The 22,213-nt window shown below is 41.5% G+C and overlaps 2 protein-coding genes across 2 annotated transcripts in view; one reads left to right on the top strand and one right to left on the bottom strand.

Moving 5' to 3' along the window:
- Positions 1-21,816, bottom strand: part of CCDC146 (coiled-coil domain containing 146) — a 71,903-nt gene extending 50,087 nt beyond the window's left edge. Inside the window, exons 1-2 of the mRNA XM_026046434.1 lie at positions 21,798-21,816; positions 13,715-13,878 (exon numbers count right to left, since the gene is read on the bottom strand). Coding sequence (XP_025902219.1) covers positions 13,715-13,867 — 153 coding nt within the window. The 5' untranslated portion in view covers positions 13,868-13,878; positions 21,798-21,816. The remainder of the gene's footprint in view (positions 1-13,714; positions 13,879-21,797) is intronic.
- On the top strand, positions 524-6,724 carry FGL2 (fibrinogen like 2). Its single transcript, XM_026046432.1, has 2 exons — positions 524-1,145; positions 3,865-6,724. The coding sequence occupies exons 1-2, from the start codon at positions 524-526 to the stop codon at positions 4,569-4,571; spliced, it is 1,329 nt and encodes a 442-aa protein (XP_025902217.1). The 3' UTR covers positions 4,572-6,724.
- Positions 21,817-22,213: the final 397 nt, after the last annotated feature.

The raw sequence follows: 22,213 nt of genomic DNA, 5'->3' as shown, positions 1-22,213 counted from the left end.
ATGAATAAACCTATTCAGCTAAAACAGTTTAAGGAAGGGGAAGAGTCAGTGTCAATGGGGTTATTGTTGTGATAGGCATCGCATTGGGAAAGGGGCTGATTTTCACCTTTTGCACCTGCTGGGATCAGCCCGTGTTCTGCTTTTTAAGAACAATTTTCAAACATTCAGATGTCAAGAAACAGATGTTAACAGCCTATGAAAACACGGAGCCAAGTGATCTTGCCCTTCCCAAAGAAAATCCGTGTTCAAAACCCGGGGAATTAGCCTGCCTCGGTGACCGGCACACATGCATTTCATCATTTTGCTCACATACACAAGCTCTGAGTCAGGAAGCAAGCCCGAAATCGGCTCCTTTTGCCAAGCACTACCTACTTGGCTCTGCTATGAATACCGCCCGTGATGCAAGCACTCCCACCCATTTCTGAGAACAGTGCAGGCGCTCTGATAACTCGCAGGCTTCGCGCTGCGCTTATAAAACCTCCACTTCTGCACACTTCCTCATACCGCTGCCTTCCCTGTGAAGATGAAGCTGCTCGTTTCCCTCGTCCTGCTTCGGACGGCTCTGCTCGCTTCAACAGAGGGGCTTGTAGCTGCTTTACGAGAGGCAGAGGATGCTGAAGCAGGAAAAGGTCCTGACACGTGTCCTATTAAGCTGAAAACCAACGGGAAATGCGATGAAGGAGAGGACTGTCCGTATCAGATAAACCTGCCTCCTATGACCATCCAGCTCCCCAAGCAATTCAGGCTGATCGAGAAGACTCTCAAAGAAGTCCAGACCCTTAAAGAAGCGGTAAACAAGCTGAGGAAATGTTGCCAGGATTGCAAGCTGCAGGCAGATGACAACCAACAAAGAGACAGTAGCAACGAATTCCTGCCACCTAATGCAGAAACTCCACTGGTAAACAGTGACATCCAAGATAACAGAGTGAAGGAGCTGCAAAGCAAAGTCAACAAGATGTCCACCAGCCTGAAAAATGCAAGGGCTCAGATTCAGACGCTGCAGGGTCGCCTGGAGAAGATGAGCCTCATCAACATGAACAACGTGGAACACTATGTGGACAGCAAAGTYGCCAATTTGACGTTTGCCGTGAACAACCTGGACAGCAAATGCTCTTCCAACTGCCCAGCAAGACAACCAAGCCCTGGTAGGTAACCTGCTGATTCCTCATGCCTGCACGAGCTTTTCTGTGCCTTTGACAGGGCTTAGATGAAAGAATTCAAACATATCTTCATCAGGCAGGTGTGCTATCCATGTATTGCTTCACGATGTAAGGATTTGCTGTCAGGGTTTACACACAGTCCTGTAAAACATTTCACCTGCCACTAGAGGGTTGCACGGAGGTGCAGGTGTTCCCTTCCTCCCAGAATTTAACCTTATTATGGTTAAAACCATAACAAGCATGGATTTGCAAGAACATTTTCTGTAATTTATTTACTGAATATGAACAATTAATGTATTATTTTACACCGTATACCGTGTATTATTTTACACCGTATAATAAAGGATAGTAAACACCAGAGAACTACATATACTTTCCATTTGGATGAAGGGGGCATATATCCTCTTTAGCAGTACCTTAGACATTTCAACTATTCTGAAATGCTCTGTAAATCATCATTAAATATGAAATGAATCTAGTAAAATGTTTCTATTTTGCCAGAGCGATAACAAAATAATTCTCTACCATCACAGCAAATATCCAAAAAGCTTGGCTAAAAAGCMTGCCAAGAGTACCTCTCAATGCATGTAACACATCCTTAGCAAGAAATATCTCATATATATTTCTTATATATCTCATATGTATCTCCTATGTATAGGCGATATCTCCTATATAGGATATATAAGAAATAATATAAGCTAATATATTAKTGTATATAATCTAAGAAACAATAAATCTAATATATAAGAAATATAAAAGAGGTAACAGGTGTTACCTCAAAGAAACATTTTTCTTTTACTGTTTACTAATTTCCTAATTAAAATCAAGAAACAGAACTAATACTTTCCCTTTTCTGTTCACCTTTGTTAAAAGATTAAAAAATTGTGAACAWTTTATGCAAAGTAAGAAATACTGAAAATGTGAATACTGAGAATGAGAACTATTCACAAGATTGTTGGTGTATTCTATCACTTAGATATCACATACTGCTGTGTAGAAATAAAGTAATGAAATATCAGACTGCATTTCAGTTTTTGAGACTCTATTGCTCAATATCCAGGTTTAAAATAAAACTTCTGCCTAGTCAAAATGAAAACTGAAGGATCTGCAGATTGTACAGGGCATGTACAGCTGAAATTCTGAGAAGCATAGGAAGAGCAAATGCATAATGATACAAGAAATACTTTTACTGAATCAGCAACCAACTTAAATCAGTATAAAGTGAGTAGGTTCATTCAAAATTGTCACAAATAAAATGGTTCTTATCTTGTACATTGACAATAGATAATGAAATTTAGGTACAACACTTGATATTAGWCTAAAGTCATTTTAGGTATTTCTCACACCTCTTGCTGAAATATGGGATACTGGTCATTCCATATAAGCCACTATATATTTCTTYCTTCTATATATTCATGTATATATACATTATGAAATATATACATTATGAAAACTAGCAGGTGTAATAGTTACAGCATTTTCCATATAGGAGCTATTCCTGCTTCTACTGAAAGTGATAACAAAACTACTTACTTAAATAGGAACGGAACTGGATTATAAAAAGATTTTACCACAAATGTGTATTTTCTATCAACACCTGCTCTGAAACTTCGACAACTTAAGATTTTACACAAAGTCCAGTGAAATTAATGAAAATCTTTCAGTTTGGGACTTAAATACAGCTTTTAAGTCTTTGGGTAAAGAAGYAGCTTAATTATTCAAAATCTTTTAGGAAAACATGCAGCTGAGCTCTGCAAAAGAACACAGCACAAACTCAAATCGGTAACAGAACCTGTCAAAGTGGTCTTGGCTCTTAACTCTGACCTCTGCGAGCTCGCTGTCTCTTATTTAGGAACATGGGATTGGAATACCATTATGAAAACTGTGGCAYGCCATGTTATTACCAAATTAGTGGACAGAATATGGATTTATATTCTGCAGGAAACACCTGGGGGTATTTTTCTTTTATGCAAAATACATAGGGAGAAAAAGCTGTGTAAATGGCAGATGCTGAAACCTTTTCCTTACTTTCAAGCCAGGGACACAGGAAAGTGCTGTCACTTTTCAGCTTCATCTTTCTCGGAATCACAGCACTACAACAATAGATGAGGCAATTCTACTACTTTGTTTCCTAAAGTGCTGTAAAAAAATATTAATATGTAAAAAATTCCTAAGGACATGATGTTCTGTATCCAGTGATGTTCACTGAACAACAGCCAACCTGAAGCCTTGCTACAAACGTCATGTAAAGCCATCTGATCTAGGCAGCTTAGGTGGTAGCTACCACCAAGCAAAATGGATGGAAAAAAGCTGTCTCCCTGGAAGAAATGACATTACTGTAGCACCATTTTGTTTGCATGAGTCCCTCTAATCCAAGAAGCTCAACGTGTGTGTCTCTCTTAAGCAACTTTCTTGAGTTGGACTCATTAGATATTGTCAAAGTCTGATGTAATATAAGTCCAATATGATGGTAATGTAACACGAAACTTCAGCTACCTTTTGACTTTTCCTACTTAACAATAACTGAAAAAAAAATCCAAAAAACTCAACATTTGGTAAGTGAAAGAGAMTCTATGAAGCACGAGACAATATTTGATGGAGCCTACACTGGGTGTCAAATGTTCTTTATGGAATGGTGCTAACAATTTCTTTTTTTTTTTAATTCAAAATGTGTTTATTTGAACACTGTCTGTTTTCCCTCCAGTTATACAAATCATGCAGCGAGACTGCGCCGACTATTACACAGCGGGCAGAAGAAACAACGGGATCTACCGAGTGACGCCGGACCCCAGGAACCAGAGCTTCGACGTGTACTGCGACATGGAGGCGCTGGGCGGCGGCTGGACGCTGCTGCAGCGGCGCCAGGACGGCAGCACCAGCTTCAACAGGACGTGGAGCGACTACAAGAGCGGTTTCGGCAACCTCAGCAGGGAGTTCTGGCTGGGCAACGACAAGATCCACCTGCTGACCAAGACCCAGGAGATGCAGCTGCGGATCGAGCTGGARGATTTCAACGGCATCAGGGAATACGCCAAGTACGAGCACTTCTACGTGGCCAACGAGTACCTGAAGTACCGGCTGAGCGTGCACGGCTACAGCGGCACGGCGGGCGATGCCCTCCACTACAGCAAGCGCTACAACCACGACCAGAAGTTCTTCACGACGCCGGACAAGGACAACGACCGATACGCCTCGGGCAACTGCGGGGCCTACTACAGCTCGGGCTGGTGGTTCGACGCGTGCTTGTCGGCCAACCTCAACGGCAAGTACTACCACGAGAAGTACAAAGGCGTTCGCAACGGCATCTTCTGGGGCACGTGGCACGGCATGGCCGACGATATTCCCAGTGGTTATCGGCAGCCCTTTAAATCCGTGAGAATCATGATCAGACCCAAAAGTTTCATGCCGTAGGGCCGGGCCATCCTCTTAAGTGGTCTGCAATGGATTGCACTCAATTTTGCACTTACTCAGTATTATAGGCAGAGTTCAAATATTCAGTTAGGCTTGGCGCAAAATAGTTCTACACAAAATAACGTGTTTCCACTTAAATTTTTAGAGACTGATTGCCCCACATAAGGTATTAAAGACAGATTAATGATTCTGAATAGTTATTGCTAAAACTTGGCATAGGTTAAGTCTTGGTATTGCTATGTAAATATCCTGAATATTGCATTGGTGCTTTCACTGTCTGTGGTAAACGAGCTTTTATAATTGTAAAGTTTTAAACAGTGTCCTATGTATCTGAATTAACACTTGTGTTTTTACTTGAAAATAACTCAAAAGCACATCTGATAACATACATCTGGTAGGCACTTAGAATAAAATTCAGTATCTCTTGAGATGGCCCTACTTTTTGCAATATCTGTACTTCACAATTTTAAGTGTATGCCATGGCATAAGTGTGACTTAGGAAGCACTGTGTATTATTTTTAAAAGAATTAGGGAGCATAAGACCATGTCGTTTGCCCAGAGATGTAAAGGAAGCCTTGAGGAAAAAGTAGAAAATGAAGATGATTCCCTTTGCCAAAACAAGTTGGTGAAAGAACTGAAGGGCAAGTGGAAATAGTGTGAGGAGCATGTAAAGAAAAAAGACTCTTTTTGGTCCTGTCAACTTCTCTGCTGAGGCCCAAGGTCCTATTCCTTCTGTGTGGAGGAAAGGAAAGGCTGTGTTATCTTACCACCCACTTACAGGGCTAGACACACCAGGAGGAAGCAGCAGCAGCCAGGATGCAAGTTGATACGATAATGCCTCTAAATACACAGAGAGATTTCCAGAAACATTTTGCTTTCCTTCAAATCATTGTGTTTTCTTCCAAATCTTTTAAGCTAGACAAATGTTACARGGTAACTTTTGTAGATGATCAAGCTCTCTCTCAGAAACTGTTGACTATAGGTACCATAGTATCTTAAATTATTTATATGATTATGAGAAAGTGTAAAATTAGAACATTATCTTTCCCCAAATCCTGAGTAGCCCATTTTAAAGTCACAGCATCATGAAAACCCAGTGGCAACAATACACAGGGAAGAGACTGGGTGAAGTACCTTTTTATTCTAAAATACAACAGATGAAAAATGATCACATGGTCAAACATTTCAGGGTGGACAAACCAAAGATACTATCATTACACCTCTTATTGTAGGTAGCAAGCATAAATTTGCCCACATCAATCTCTAGCCTGTATTTAATTACATTGCAAGTACAGTTGTAAACATTCTGAGACAAGATGCAGCTTATATTAGCAATGAGGTACATACCAACCTCGATACCAACCTATAGAGAAGGCTTTAAACTCCTAGGGCTGTATTTCACTACCAGTAAAAGTGTGGTCTTTGCTGTTTATTTAATTATTATTRAAGAAACTGTTTATTAATGATGTTAGGCAAGCGAGTGATGCAAAGCACTTGTAAGCACTTACAAATTTACAAATATGACCTTTTTTTGCTTTTTAACATGATAACTAAAACAAGTTATGTAAAACGAGCAACAATGACTAAATTGTAAAATAGTAATATATATTTTAAGGGAGTAAATACTTTGAAGGATATTTCAGTGTGAAGTGTGATTTGGTTTACTATGTTTCATTTATTAAAGATTAATGGAAGATTTTAACTTCGAAGTGTATAATCTATGCTTGAGAATCTATGCTATGTTTTGGAGTTTTACAATATTTATTTTGGGATTAACAACAATTGWCTAAACTGAGAAAAAAAAACACATATGAAGTACAGCAAATATGATTGTATTCAAACATTGGCATGAGATGCACAAATTGCTACTAGTCATTATAGGGTAATTAGCCAAGTACGACAGCTATAGTATCTACAAGCTTCTACTTGAAAATGTCTTCTTCCTGCTAAGTTGTTGAAATAATAACTKTTATGTTCCATATATCTTTGTATCTTGTGTAAAGGAAATTTTGTAAAAGGGGAATTCTAACAGAATAAGCAATGTGACTAATATCACCTCCAAAAGCCTTGACTAATCTCTTAAAATGGGAAGAAAAAGGCAGTGAATGTTGTTACATGAAGCTGAATACTGCCTACCTGGAACTGTTGTAGCTGAGTCTCCATTAATATGTACAAGTTTTACAAAGTGTTACTTTATCTACTTGCTGGTTCAAGCGTTATTTTTTACATTTTCTTTGATGTGAATAAAGATTAAGACACAGTATTCAGCCCATGCCACTGTCACTGGATTTTAAGATATTTTTTATGTGGTCTATAAAAGAATCCTCAGAAGTGGTTTCCCTGAYTTTATGTAAAGATTGAAGCAATAAACACAGCGCTAAACACGGAAAGAGCTTGAGATGGCCAGTGGGGAATGTTGTATGACATGAGAGGAGAGCCAGGGAATGCTGAAATGGTGGCAACGAGGGCTCTGGGGACATTCAGTTTATGACACTTTAGCTGCCAGGTAATGCCAAAGGCTGAAATCTTGGGATAGTCATTTGATACTGCTTGTATTTTGAAATGGAAAAAAAAATGGAAAAAAATGCCCCTTAAGAGTTTACAAAGGCTGTATCTTTAATATGCAAGCCCCAACTCCTTTTTGTATATTACATACAAGCGTTCAGATCACAGAAAACATCTATGTAACAGAAATGGTCATGTGAAAAATCTCTGTGGTTCTGATGTTACTAATATTTAAACGTAGACTTTTAGTAAAAAAGATTACTAACAGCAGGCTGGCGAGCAAAATTCCTGTGGGATTTTTCCAAAAAGTAAAGGCACAACTCCATCTGTTGAATGGGATCAGCCAAGTAGACTGTAATTTCTTGGCTTTCCATGAGTTGTTTAACACAAACACAAAATATTTTWAAAAAGGAGAGAAATGAAAAAGAAGGTTTGAAAGCACTGATTTTATCTGCACTTTTTCATGGAAATRTCACTAGGTATCAGCTCAGGAAAGGCTTTCCTTAGTGGTCTTTGTTTTTGGAGAAACATTTCAATCACCTCTGGAAACTATTTAAAGGATTGATTTCTGCAACAGGTGCACACTTAGGTCAAAAATAAGTATTTGTATTTATGTGATATTTTCAAAGAAAATTATGATGGTTCTCAAAACTACTCAAAAAAGAAAAAAAAAGGGCAATCAGAAGCAAATATTGACTTACCAAAATAAAATTTTCAAAGAAAAACGGTTAAGCAAAACTATAGTCCCTGCTAACTTCAAACCTTCCACTTAAATGTTTGCATTTCATTCACAGCTTTAACAAAACTTCTATGGGGTTATAAGTACTTCTGCCAGAAGTGAGTTTGGCCATGACCCTCAACATTAAATGGAAACAGAAAACAGTGTTTTAAGATTGTGAGTCAAATCCAACCATAACACAAGTCATAGGAATAGCGTATGAACCAATATATCAGAATAGCAAGAATCTAGCTGGAAAATAATCGATAACTGGAAAAAGCAGACAACACCCTATCACTAAAGGATGTTCATATAAGCAGGAGGAAYACGCAGTCTAATTAACATTATGCATTTACCCAAATAGCACATTAACATTCAGAATTCCGTAGCAGAAAACCAGCGTGATTCACACGCTGATTTCTGAGCATTTGTGCTGAGTCAGTGACTTTTATGGAGAAGTGGGATCTACTTGGAGAAGCAGAAATGCTCATCTCTCGCCTTGGATAGGCTATAAATGTCTCTCTGCAGCTCCGTCTTTAAGTGCTAAGTCCAAAGATACTGGGTTCTTCCTTACACAGCTCTCTAAGGCTTTTCCCTAAGTAGTATTTGGACAGAGACCTTGAGAGTAAGTAAACCAGAAATAATTCCCATTTTTAACATTTAAGGTAACCAGCTCTGTAGGAGAGCCGMTTCTCCATCGAGAGACACTTTTATTTTAAGTTTAAATTCTTATTCAAATAAACAGTATCTGATGAAAGGTTCCTGGCTGGAGTTAGGCACACACAAAACGCCTGCAATCGAGCTGTACCACTYGGATGCACGTTCGGTTCCCGTTGCTCTGGCCTCCCCACCACGCAGCTACGCCAGAAAAATGTCAGATGCCAAGGCCAGATAGACTCTCAATTTGAGCACAGTCTGTCCTATTTTGGAAGACCAGCTTTTGGTTGCCTGTGTCAGGTGAGAAAAGGGGGAGAGGGAGACAGCTTGGCACACAGAACAGCACCTTGATGGTTTATTGAAGTCTGGTGAGTCTTGGAAATTTGTAAGGAATGACGAAAATGCAAGGAAGTTCTGCACTTTTTAAAGGCTTTTTAGAAATCAGCAGAAACACTGTCTGCTTTGGGCTCATCTCAGTCCTCTTCTTCTGGCTTTGTCTGCACACAATTTCACTTGTTAGCAGTAACATGAATCTCTYCATGCCCCAGGCATAGTGGGTAGCCTCTGTTCCCATTCCTGCTGTCGAAAGGCAATTCTGCATCTGTAAATCCTCCTCCTTGCTTTACAGTTTTAATAGGAGCTGCCACTAATCAAGCAATTTCCCCCTCAGAACCACTAACCACAGTGTTAAAATATTGGTTGCTTGCTGAAAGTTATATAAAATACAGGCTGTAGCTTACAGGCATCATCCCTAGCTGATTCCCCAAGTGACCATGCCAACAAAGTAAAAAAAAAATTAATTTAATTAGCAGTTAGATTCCGATGGGTGCATGTGGAGGCAACATCTGTCTCCTATTCGTGCCAACACATTTATATAGCTTTGTTTTTGTGCCAGGAGCCTTTAAAGCATGAAACATGTGGAGCGTGCCAGGGTCTGCCTCAGTTGGAAAATGTGGTTTGCCTCCAACCGCCGGGTTAAGATTTTTGTCCCTTTGCTGGAGCATATGTCCATCTCCAGAGTATGGAAACACATCCCTGTGACGGTCACCATGCGACAAGACACAGAGGATTGTGTAAGAGCTGTAAGCACACAGTGCTTCTCTTATATTAAAAAAATAATAATAATTTCTTAGTCTACCAAGCTAGTTTTTCTACAAGGTATATAAGTATTTTCTTCAAAAAAGGACCAGCCTGTAGTAGCCCTTTCAGAGATATTGCTCATAGGAGATCATTCTTCTCCAGGTTGAGATTCGGCACCTAAACGGGCAGGGTTTGTTAGCAGAGGGGTATTGCTGTGGTACTTACCAAACAAGGTATCAACTCCCTGAAACTGGCACCTTTTCCTTAGAAATAAGAGCAAAATTGCAATATTGGAGCAAAAAGCTCCCTAGTAGTGCCCACCTATGGCAGGCATACAAGATAAAATTTGCCTACTGTTTTTTCTCAATATTGTTTCAGAACTAAATGTATATATTTGAAAGAAGCAAACACAACATTCCTACCCCAAGAACATATCCACAGAAGGAAGAGAAAGCGAAAGCAGCACACAGAAAAGCCCAGAGATGTCATTCTTAAATGAAGTCTAGCAAGAACTGCTGTCTATCATTAACTGAAAAAACTGGAATCAGGAAAGGCTACCCTCCCAACCTTATCATTTGATTTCTCCATGGTTTGATTTATCATTTGAAATCATTTTGATTTCTTTTCTTTTTCCTATTTTTTTAACTAGATGAGTTCRTACATATTTTACACTTGGCTTCCTAACTAATTTCTCATCCTACCTGAAAGAACCCAGGGAATTCTAAACTTTGGGTAGTCAAGTGAACCAAAAAGATAAACTAGTAGATTTTGTGAGCAATTCATCAACTTTATCCAATCTTCCAATCTTTGAAATCATGCAAAGATCTAGTGGATGGAAAACTGTTCCTGGAGTGTGGTTGTCGATGACTCACTCTCAGATTGGAAAGATATCTTCAATAGGGCTCTTTTTAGTGCCTGGGATCATACTACGCTTTTAATTGCAATTTGAGTAACAGAAAGATTAACCATCAGAAAAGCATTTGAGGAATATAAATAGACTACAAACTGAACGTCCACAGCATTGTTATGACAACTGGTCCCTTTTTTTATCTGTGTATGTTCCTATTAAAGGAGAAAGGCTGCATCAGGTGGAGGGAATGAAGGAACAACTTGAGTATCCACAGGGAAAAACAACCACCAAACCCAACTACCTCAGTGCAGGGAGGGCAAATGGAATTAGAGAGGGCAGGCGGTGAGTTGTTTACCAGTCTTTTCTATTTTCATTCTGCCTAATCTAGGCACCTGGAGCATTTAATCTAGTTTCATGCCATGTTCTGTATTTTTTTTTTCAGATGCCAATTTCAGTATTTTCAGTGGTGTTTTACAAGTAACAGGGGTGTTGCAGTAATAATGATGTGAACATAAAGGGAGAAAGTTGTGCAGTAAAATCTTTTATTGTACCATCTACTGGAAAAAAAAATTGCATGCCAGTTGCTAGTAAAATATTATATCAATATTGATAGCTCTTAAAGTTCAGATAATGCACATGTATAATAAAATAAAATATGGTGAGTTTTATACTTTTTTTAGAATCAAGTTGCACATACATGGTCAAGAAAGCAGCAAATTCAAAATGACAACAACACTGTTATCTCAATATATCACAAATATATATTCAAATAATATATTGATTTTGTCATAACAGATACTAAACTCTGMAGTTTTTTATGAAAAGTAATTAACATGATCCACATTGATTTATTTTCCGTGGCTCTTACTTGAAGGAAATAGACTATCTGGAAAGATTCATTAGGTAAGAAATTCAGTTAGAAGAGTTAGAGCAAGGTTCTTTATTTCATAAGAACAAAGGCTACAAGACGGAGAAAGTTCGTGGTGTGAATGTGAGCTCGGTCTCTGATCAATAGCAGTGGAAGCACCGGGGTTGATGCCATCTTGGTAATAAATAAAAACAGTTGGGGAAAGAAACAAGTCACAACGGACTGAGTGGCTGATGATCAAACTTCCAGCCCCTTTTTAGCATTTTGACTGACCCAACAAAGCTAAACAACGTTCCTGTGTGTTATAAGAAAAGGAGAYTCGGGGGCACGTTAGACTTTCTGGAACTACCTGCTCTTTACCTGAGATAATCAAGACTAGTTTGAATGGAAGGATTACTGCCAGAAGCTCTAGTCTTCAGGAAATCTTAAATACCAAATATGCTCCTTCCAGTGAGTATTTGCTACTATAAACGACGAGCCATTAAACCAGAGACAACGTGATTGTTCCAATGGAAAACTCTGGAAAGCTATTACAGGAGACTACAGTCATATCAAGCAGCAATTTCTATGGTGACCTAAGTCACCATTTATTTCTAATGTGTAAAAAGTTCAGCAAAGAAAAACAAAGATGTGTTGGTGTAAGAGAAGAAATGTGAAYAGTGGCTGAAATGGCCAGCTGACTCATAAAGCACAAGTACTAGCTGTTAAAAACTATTGCAGGAATAGATGAGTAATGTCCTTTTAAAAAATAATTAATGTCAGAAAGTGCTTATTCTGAAAGCTTATGCAAATTAATTACTTTCATTTTCCACTGCAAGTATTTTCCCAAGTTGGGAACAATTTCTAATACCAATGCTACCCTATATTTCCCATTAATTGTTTGTGATGCTGGAGTTAAGCAAGTTGGCTTTTAGCTTTACATGCACAATAACCTCCTTTGAAAAGATGCCAAATAATCTGGCTATTTTTAGAATGAAGCTAGAAAAAAAAATGTTTTCACTGTAATTTACAGGAACAGAAGAGCAGAATGTCTTTTAGATTGCTATATTACTTAGTGTTATTTTATTTTGTGTGGAGCATGAAGACATCTTATTATTTTCATCTTACGTCCAAGGCAGATCAGGGACTGCCACAGAGATCTGGCAGCTGCAGAGAGCCCAGGGGAAAGAAAGTAGAAGAGAAAGAACTTTCAGGAAACATGAAGCCTGAAGAAAGTTTGAAGCAMTTGGGTCTCCTCCAGACACAAGAGATGTCCATGTTTATTATAAAGGGTGCAGGGATTAACTGCTCTCCAGTGCCACTGCGGGAAAGGCAAGAAGAAAGCAGAATAACTCACTATAAAGGAAACCTAAACTGGGCTTTAGGAAAACTTCATAACTCTGATCATTAGCAAACTTTGGGAAAGGATGTGTGAAAGCAGGTGTAGAATCTACATCAGCAGAGGTTTTAATGAATGAGTTGGACAAATAACTGCAGAGAATCAGTGTTCAGTTTTGGGGTGGGTGATCTCTTGAGGTCTCTTTCAGTTTTATGCATCCATAATTTCATAAAGAGACGATGGGGGAAATGCAAACTGAATAATGCCAGTGTTCCATAAAACAATCTGATCTGATTGAATGAAAGTAATAACAAGTACCTGCTTACTCACAGCTGACTGTCAAATCTGGTGCACCAAATGAGGAGGGCTCCATGGAAAAAACTACATGACCATGTAATTTAAGAGTTCACTTGTTAAGAGCAAGCAATTTCTCTGAATTTAATTAGGCGTTTGGAAAAGCTGCACATACTGCATTTCTTCTGGTTGCTGCTGTTTTTAACATATAGATTTTATGCTGCTTTAGTGAATGCAGATGAAACTGCAATTTTACTTAAAAAATAAAAATAGGGTATAAAAGAAGAAAAATTCAAAAACCTATCCCATTTTTAGTCTAAGATATTATTATTACCAAGTTAAACCTCCATCTAGTCATCACTCTATTTACAATTATATTAATACTTTACATACTAAAACATTTTTGCTATTTCAAAAGTTTTCTTAACTCAGAAAAATCTGCAAAAGAAACTAGGTTCCCAAAGATCTCTTCAGTGATTTTGTTTCAAAAATCATTTAGCTTGGATTTTTCCTGCAGCTATTCAGCCTGTCGAAACACTACCAGACAACTGCCTCTACGGCTAGAATCCTACAAGAACTGGATTTCTCTATTTTCACTCCCTCAAGGCCATGGTCACTGAAGGAAATAACACGGATATCTCTAAGCACACTATCTCCAACAAGATATATATGCCTTGTGTAGGCATCTGCTTCACAAAACATTCTTATCGTCTAATAATTAGAGAGGGAAAAAAAAAAGCTATGGATACCATATGGCAACAATCTTCAACTATTAGCAACGAAATATATATTTTAAATTAATTGTTTTTGACACAATAGGCAGTGCTAAAGACCGAGGAAGTGTTCATGGTACCTCATCTAAACACTGAAATGCAGGACTCGCTGTTATATCCATGGATCCTTCATCCCGAGTATAAACGGTTGGAGCTAGAGCAGAGAGAGGTTCCACCCTTTGAACTTCCAGTTCTGTGTCACTGAAAGAGCTTTCTTCACCAGCTTCACTCATTTTTTGAAATTCTAGAGAGTAATAGAAATACCAAATTCAGTTAATCACATTATATCTATCAGGTTATATACGACTATTCAGGATAAATTATGTGGTAAAGAGAAAACAGAAACACGTGAGAGCCACATTCAAGTCATAAACATCACAGGGTGAGGGAGATAGAACAATATGAGAGGCTTATAAAAAGCTATACTGTCATTCTGTTGTTGCATGAATAGTATAAAACTCTTGAATACTTGGTTATTTTTATCATTTTATAAATGTTAGAGAGTGTTGAACACAACACTTCTGGCCTAAATCTTTCTGTAGTTCAATGCCCGTTGTTTAATAAGAGACCTCTGGGGTCATCTGGTCCAGTCTACACAGAGCTGGGCTAACCTCAAAGCTAGATCAAGTTTATCAAGGCTTTGAGCAGCTATGTTTTCAAATCTGTCATTCATCAGACCTAGCTGAGGTGTGTGAAAACGGGGAAGAGGGATGGGGAAAAGGGAGCTGAATTACAAGGGGACACAGCTCCTGGCATCCCGGCAGGACACAGCAATGCCAAACAGATCAGTAATTGTCATAATATAAAACTGCTGATTAGGAACTGCCCAAAACATTTACTGGGATAACAATATTTTATATGAAGGCAGTAAAAAAAAATGCAAACATTTCAGGGGAAAGACATGAAAGATGCGGAATGACAGACTATCCAAGAGAGGCATGGAGCATTTTATAGAGGGAGGAGAGGAAAGAATGACCTGTGCAGCACCCACAAATCTTGCTGGGTTATAAGACTGGGAGGCCAGAGCATATTTGTAAAACAAAATAGAGGGAACTGGGGAGGACACTCGTGGAAGGATTCAACAAGTCCTTCACAGATTAAAGTTGACCTTAAAGGCATCAAATGGGCAACCTCCCTAAGCACCACTGTGGTTTTGCCCAAAATTTTAGAAGGAAAATTACTGCAAGTGTAACCTGGCAGCAGCAGTAATCACAATGCAGAGAACTTTGTATTCTGCTATAGTGCAAAGTCACTATGAAAGCTGGAGCAAACAGGCAGCCAAAGACCCAGACCTCCCATCAGGTTAACTAGTCTTGATGTCTTTTCAGTCTTTTACACAGGATATGGGAGACTTTRCTCTTAAAAAAATGCATCTCTTAATTCTGACTCCCCTTGGTTTATAATAAAATCTGTAATAAAACAGAGAGCATACCAGAATATTTCAAATAGCACATGCCATCCTATGAAGCAATCAGGGTAACTTCACATTTTAAAGCTATAAGGCTGACAATTAAGAGAAATATAATCTATTTTTTCCAGTTAAGGTGGAGAAAAATTGATATTAAAAGGTTATATTTTGTGTATCCACCTTTTGAAGAGTCACTGTTGTCTAGAAAGGTAGTGAAGCTTGGACTGGTGAGTTTATGACTTTCTTTGGTGCTGTTTGGAATTCCTTCAAGAACATTTTGACTTTTAGAGAGATTTCAGCAGCTGTATTTGCTTATGGAAAAAAAAAAGCAATTTCATGATTTCTCCTAGAGGAGTCAAAACATTGTGAAACAACTGTAAACAGCACAGAGGCCAAGAAATAAGCTCTGAAATACTSTACATAAACATGTATACACATTTATAAATAGAATTCTTTTTCATCTATAAAGAGCTGCTGAATATTTTCGAATGTATATGCCATGTTCACAGCTGCTGGTGTTTTGCTTGTGCCTTGGGGGCATTTGGAAGGAGGAAAAGCAGAGTGAACRAAGTTCTAAGCAGAACAGTGCAGAGAAAGAGAAGTTAGTGGGTTTCTTTTGCTWCTTCTGTGTGAAACACACAGTTGACACCACTCAAAAAGACACCTGAGCTACAACTGTTGGCAGTAGGGTTGTACAAAAGAGTTTTCCTCGAAGACTCCAAGTCGATGGCCATCAACAGAACAAGAACAGCCCTCTGAAACTGAGAAGCTCCTACTACAGTGGTGAGAAACAGGCAGGGACAGGCGGCTTGGAGGCACTGAGGCCTCCTCACAACACCGAGGCGGCCTCAGCTAGTGCCATAGCCCTGCTCTCCACTGCTGCTCGGGCAGGAAGGGACCAAAGCTGCCCTTTCAGAATCTCAGCAAGAGGTAGGTCCCATACACAACACTTAAGCTTAACATTCCTCCTACCTATAATCACATTTAAAGACCAGCTTATAACAAATTAGGTATATATAGGTCAAAAACAAAAATGGAACAAAAAAGCATTTTTGCTGTACCTGGTAAGTAAAAAATCTAATTTGAATAGAACTGAAAGTTGGAATTATTTCTATGTTTACATAATAGCTCAACAAATATGGATGTTTGCAAACTGTAGAGCTGCAAAAAAAARCCCAAACCCAGAGCCTTTTTCTGACCAGAACTGCAGGGAGAGCGAAAGGGGAGTCAGCCTTGGAAGCCAAGTCAAACCCAGCTGAGAACCACACACGAAACAGCTTCAGGACAGCAGCACAGCCTGAAAAACTGCACAAAGCAGCAAAATCTCCTTCCAAACAGCTCCATGTATGAAGATACACCGTTSAGATTAAAGAAAAAGTTAGCAAATTTATAGGAATCTCACCAGGGACCTGTACTTTCAGGAATCCGTTTTATTAATGCAGATGAATTAATCCTTTTAACCTGTCCCTTGCATTTATAAAATTAAATAGAAAAATAGAAAAAGATTCAGGTTCAGTTCAGGTTGAACATTTTTGGTTGGTTGGTTGGTTGATTGGTTGGTTTCCTGGTTGTTTTTACAGTTGAACACAATGAAAAATAAGAGATCATGGAGCACATTGATTTTTCTGTTATTGCCATGGAGTTAACAGCATGAATCCATTATTGGCACTGTCCATGCTGGAGGTAAAATCTTACGGAAGTCTGTATGCTAATATAGCACCCTGATTATTATTTTAGTATATATTCTCAACTTTCTTATTAATGTACATTTAAGATTATTTGTAATTTCTATTYGATAATAGTGGAGCAAATTGTGAAGCTGTTATCTGTGCCAAAAGAGCAGTTATTTTGCAAATTGTCTCATTAGCTTTGGTGCAAAAATTTTAGCTTTTGGTGCATCCTCMTGGAAGTGGCTACATAGAAACAGGCTGTTTTGGACTGGCTTTACTGAGAGCACAYGCGTTACACACTGCCCGCTCTGCCACTTGCTTCCCGATGAAGTGATAAATTCCTTAATTTCCTCACTCATTCTTGGTTACCACACAAAGCTGGGAGGTTCCAATTCAACCAGGTTATTTAAACCAATGCAAACGTATACATTCCCAGCTGTTACGTATCTCAGCTTCATGTTATTCCTATCTTTTGCAAGGGTGATGCACCCATCCTCCCCCAGCACCCATCTGCCAGAACAGTTTCACGATTACTTTCTCGGGCAAAATCAAATAAGGAAGCCTGGAGAATGAAATCGATGCCAGACTGAGCTAGGCTGGCTCATGTTGCTGGAAGTTATTCTGTGTTTCCCATCTGCTCTGCTGGCAGCAGGGAAGGAGCAGGATCTCAGCTGAGCCCTGGGCACGGTGCAGGCTGTTTACCCACATCCTCGGCTACCTTCAGCACTTATCCAAACAACTCTTATCCAAGCACAGCTCTTATCCAAAGAAAAACCAACTGATTTAGTTTTTCACACTGAATGAACTAGGAAAGAAAGYGGTTATGCAATTCAGCTGAACATCAGAATGGCAACAGCTCATGAGACCTAAAGCCAGTCTAACTCAGCACCCTCCCAGCCAGAACCGGGGAGGACTAAAAGTGTCCACCACCCTCAGCACAGTGATGCTTCCCTGATTCTGCCCATTCTCTCCTGGCTTTCATGGAAAATCTTCAGTTCCCATTGGTCTTCATTTTACTCCTCCATGCAGGATGTGAATAACCAAATCTTTTGGTTCATTTGTTTGAACCTGGCTCCCATCAGCTTCCTTTGGTGCCACTAGTTCTTGTGCTGGAAGAGCCGCTGAGCAATCAAGTCCTTTCCACGCCACCCATCTATGCTTTCTAGGGCCTTTTTTCTTGGCTGAAAAAGCTACCTGTTACTGCTCTACCTTCTAATGTCCCTGACAACCTTCTTGCTTTTTCCAGCTCTACCACATCCTCTTCCAGAAGAGGTGAAGGGGAGAGATGAGGACAACAGATTATACTGAAAACACAGGAGTACCACTGATCTGTTCAACAGCACCGTGATTTTTCTTTTCATCCCCTACAATTCCACGTCCTAATACTTGCTTCCAAAAGCCAAATCGACGCAGTGTATCCTGTCAGCCAGCTCTTAAGGAGCAGAACGTCTGTTTTGACTTGGCAGAGCCCTGTGTTTCAGCCACATGGGCTGCCTTGAATCGAGAGCTGCACTGACACCAACTGATTCCTGCAGCTGCYGGTGCCCACGGGCGTTACATACCCAGCAAGTTCTGCTCTGCTTGGGGGACTGTTGGGTTAGGTGAACTGCCCGGCTTCACAGATAACTGCTGAGGAAACGACACCACATCGCACAGCTAGGTGCAGTTGTCCAGCAGTTTCCATCACAAGGTCCATGGTTCCCATCAGCTTGCAGTCCTTGCAGTTCGGATGGCATCACCTCGGGCTACTCATTCTTGGGCTTGGTCTGCTACACTTGTGTTTAGATGGGTCTGAGACACGGGGACTGGAGGGTAAAGATTCGCCACTTCCCTTTGGACTGGGTGTCTCTGAGGAACTTGCTTGTCTTGGAAACTTCTGACAGCAAAACAAAGAAACTAAGAAACCAAATCCAAACCACTCTGTTCTAGGGAGAATCTCACTCGGGCACCGCAGGGAGGAACTGTTACCATCACTACACACACACTGGAAAACAGGGAGGAAAACAAATGCAAAAACAAGGTTTGCTACTCGTTGAACCCTAGACCTGGCTTGAGAAGTTAGGAAYGCTCAAGGAAGATGTTCCAGAAAAAAATACTGAAAAAAAATTTGCAAAATGAACTAAATGAATTAAAATATAAATATTGTAATTTCAAATTACAATACCTTTAATTTAATTTAATCTTTAATATTATCTTTTAATAAACTTCTCAAAAAAATCCTGATACCAAACATCTTGCACTTTATGATATGGGAAAAAAAAAATTATGACATAAGTAGCCGTGTGAGTGGTAAATCTTGACCTAACTCTGGATGTTAAGTTGGAAGGAGGTGATCCTGTCTCTGCAGGTAGAAACATCAGCGTGAACCTGGTTCCAGCAAGAAGATCCTCCTCCAGGGCAGCCTCTCCTGATCGAGCAGGGAGGCTGCATCATTTCCTCATTTCYGGTAGAGCAGATGGATGATCTTAATCCTGCCCAAGAAGACTAACCAATGTTCATATCCTCTGGGTATCTGAAGCTGTCTGACCTTGCTCTGCACTTATTTCTAACTGTCCAAGTGAAAGATCTATTCCTGGTAAAGCCTCTCCTGGAGGACAATTTCTTTTCATTCACCTTCCCTTAAAACCTTTCTTGAACTTTTCTTAGCCTAAAAGTACATCTTATATAGCTGTGGCTTTAAAATCTATTTCACAAAGCAATCTAAGATTTGTTTTCTATTGCCTTTGCATGAAACACAGAATATTCTGGTAAATGCCTTAGCTTACCACAACGTTCAGGTATTCAAACATCTGTCAATGATCAAGGACTTGACTCTAAGGTAAATCACTAAGGATTCACTTGCACACTTTGTGGTTTAACCCCCCGTGCCTGTGGTGCACCCAGAGCCTGTGTTCAGACACAGGCATCTTGAAATCGCAGATCTGGAACTAAAAGTGAAAATAAATCCCATTTTATTTGGATTACTAATTCTGGTAATTAGGGCAAGAGCATGAAAAGCGAAACTGAATTTACTTCATAGATAAATGTAGATGGCATAAGGAGAAAAYGGAGAAAAAAACATGAAGCGAGGAGAAATGAAAGCTGCTTCCCAGTGACAAGCACTTTGCATTTTCTTTAGTAATCTTAAATGTATTTTAAAATGTGTTTAGACCCCTAACAGACATCTAGTGACAAAAACGAAAAAAAMCAAATGGTTAAATACACAGGTAGCTAAGGCTTCAGAAGCTTTGAATTGTTCCTCAGACCAAGATTCTCCATTACACGGAACGTGCCAATATTAAAGATGTGCAAAGATGATGATTTGAGAAGAGAAGGTTGAGAGGGGATCTGATCAATATGTCTAAGTACCCAACAGGAGAACATAGGGAGGAAGGGGCCAAACTCTTCTCAGGGGTGTCCAGGCTCAGTGGCAGGACAAGGGGCAATGGGTGCAAGCTGAAACCCAGGCAGCTCCATGTGCATGTGAGGAAGAACTTGTTTGGTGTGAGGGTGCCMGAGCCCTGGCMCAGGCTGCCCAGGGAGGCTGTGGAGTCTCCTTCTCTGGAGATCTTCCAAAGGCRCCTGGATGCCGCCCTGTGCCCCGTGCTCTGGGTGTCCCTGCTGGAGYAGGGGGYTGGACTGGATGAGCTCTAGGGGTCCCTTCCCACCTCTGGCATTCCAGGATTCTGGGATGTCACACCAGGCTGGCAAAGCCCTGCTCCAAGAGGACAGCGCCAAGCGCCCCATCCAGAGCGGGGACAGGGACAGGGTCACAGCAGCCCGGACCGGGGGGAGCGGGAGGCGCCAGCCACGGCCCGCCCAAGGAAAGGGAATTCCCCGCCTTGAACGGCGGCAGAAGTTGCTTCTGGAAGGGACTGTCAGCTGGCGGGAGCGCAGCACATCGCACCGCGGTCCCGCCGCGCACCGCACCGCTCTGCCTCCCGCCCCGGCCCACCAGGGCAGCGACAGCTCRGCTCAGCGCGCCCTTCTACTCCATGGCGACAATTCCAGGTAATATTTTTTTCCATGTMATATTCCATGTAATATTTTTTTCCCCCAAAGCAACTATTCCTGCAGCCTTGACCATTTTAACTTAGAGCCCTCTTCATGTCCCACGATATTTATTAACATATTTTTGTCTTTATAGAATATTACAGACTGTCACTTTCTGTCTTTTTCAGATTCACTAACATAAACTGATGAAATAACTTAAGMTGAAGTGCTTTATTGACCATTATGAAGTAGACCCTTTACAGTGAAAATTACAGTAGGACCAGGTTCTTCCCCATTAGCCACCTAGGCAGCATTTTGGACTCAGAGGGAATCACTCCCAGCCAGACAGCAACAGAAATGAAGTAAACAAGGAGAGTTTCAAAACACAGGGAATGTAAGAGCGTGGGAAAGCAACAAACAGCCCTGGATTTCACTGTCCTCGTGTCCAGGGCGGCACCTCTCTGTGCGGCTTCACCACCGGCAGCCAGCTGCCGTTAGGAAACCTTCATTGGGAATTTCATCCCAGCTTCCCATCAGCTGTGCCCGGCCACATCCCTTTGTAAAATTATTGTATTCCAATGTGGACTAAGAAGCCCATAACAGTCTCTTTAACTGATGCCTCTAGATCCCAGCTTGTTTCTTAAGCCTGTTAGGACCGCTGCTCCCTGACACACTGGTGCAGAGCTATGGGAAATACTCCCCGGGCTGCCTCGGGCCCGGCTGGCCTGCGTGGTAGCAGAGCCACAGCAAATAACGGGCTAGCCAAGCCCCCTGACACCTGGCAGCTCGGAGCCCCGCAATCCCGCCTTTGGAAAACGGTTTTTTTCCAGCGTGTCTCGCAACGTGCAGCTCCCCCCGCGCTCGGGGCTGCTTCGCCCCGCGAGCCCCGAGGCCTCGTTCCTCCCGTTCCTCAGCCCCGCGCTGCGGGCCGGGGGGCCCCGCTCCGCTCCCCTCCCCTGGGCGCTGCTGTCGCTGCGGGCCACGCACCTCGCAGGTCCCGGTCCCGGTCCCGGTCCCGGTCCGCTGCCCGCTGTCTGCCCGCCCGGTCCGGTCCGGTCCGGTCCGGTCCGGTCCGGTCCGGTCCGGTCCGGTCCGGTCCGGTCCGGTCCCTACCTGCTCGGCGTCCCTCGTCCCTATGGCAACACCGGCTGCACTCCTTTGGCGCTACTTCAACCGCCCTCGCTTCTCATTGGTTGCAACACCCTTTTCACCGCCCAATGGAAGCAGAGCATACCAAGGCTCCGCCTCCCCTCGCCGCTCATTGGCTAATGTACGCCTACCCCCGTCCGGGCACCTCGTAGTCCTTCCCGCGCGGCGAGGAACTACGTTTCCCAGCAGCCCCTGGGCGGGCGCGGCCGCCCGTTAACGGCTGGTGTCGAGGATAACGTCGCCGTGTGTGTGTGGGGACAGCGGGGCCGCCATGCGGGCGCTGCGCTGGGCGGCAGCGGTGGCCAGCGGTGGCCGCAGGGCGGCTCACGAGTGGGCGCTGGCGGTGCGGCCGCGGGGGCGGCTGGCGGTGCGGCTGCCGT

Source organism: Nothoprocta perdicaria, unplaced genomic scaffold, assembly GCF_003342845.1.
Source record: "Nothoprocta perdicaria isolate Ctin4 unplaced genomic scaffold, notPer1 scaffold_44, whole genome shotgun sequence".
NCBI lineage: Eukaryota > Metazoa > Chordata > Aves > Tinamiformes > Tinamidae > Nothoprocta > Nothoprocta perdicaria.
Note: the sequence above shows the minus strand (reverse complement) of the source record. Positions and strands in the feature narration are given on the sequence as shown.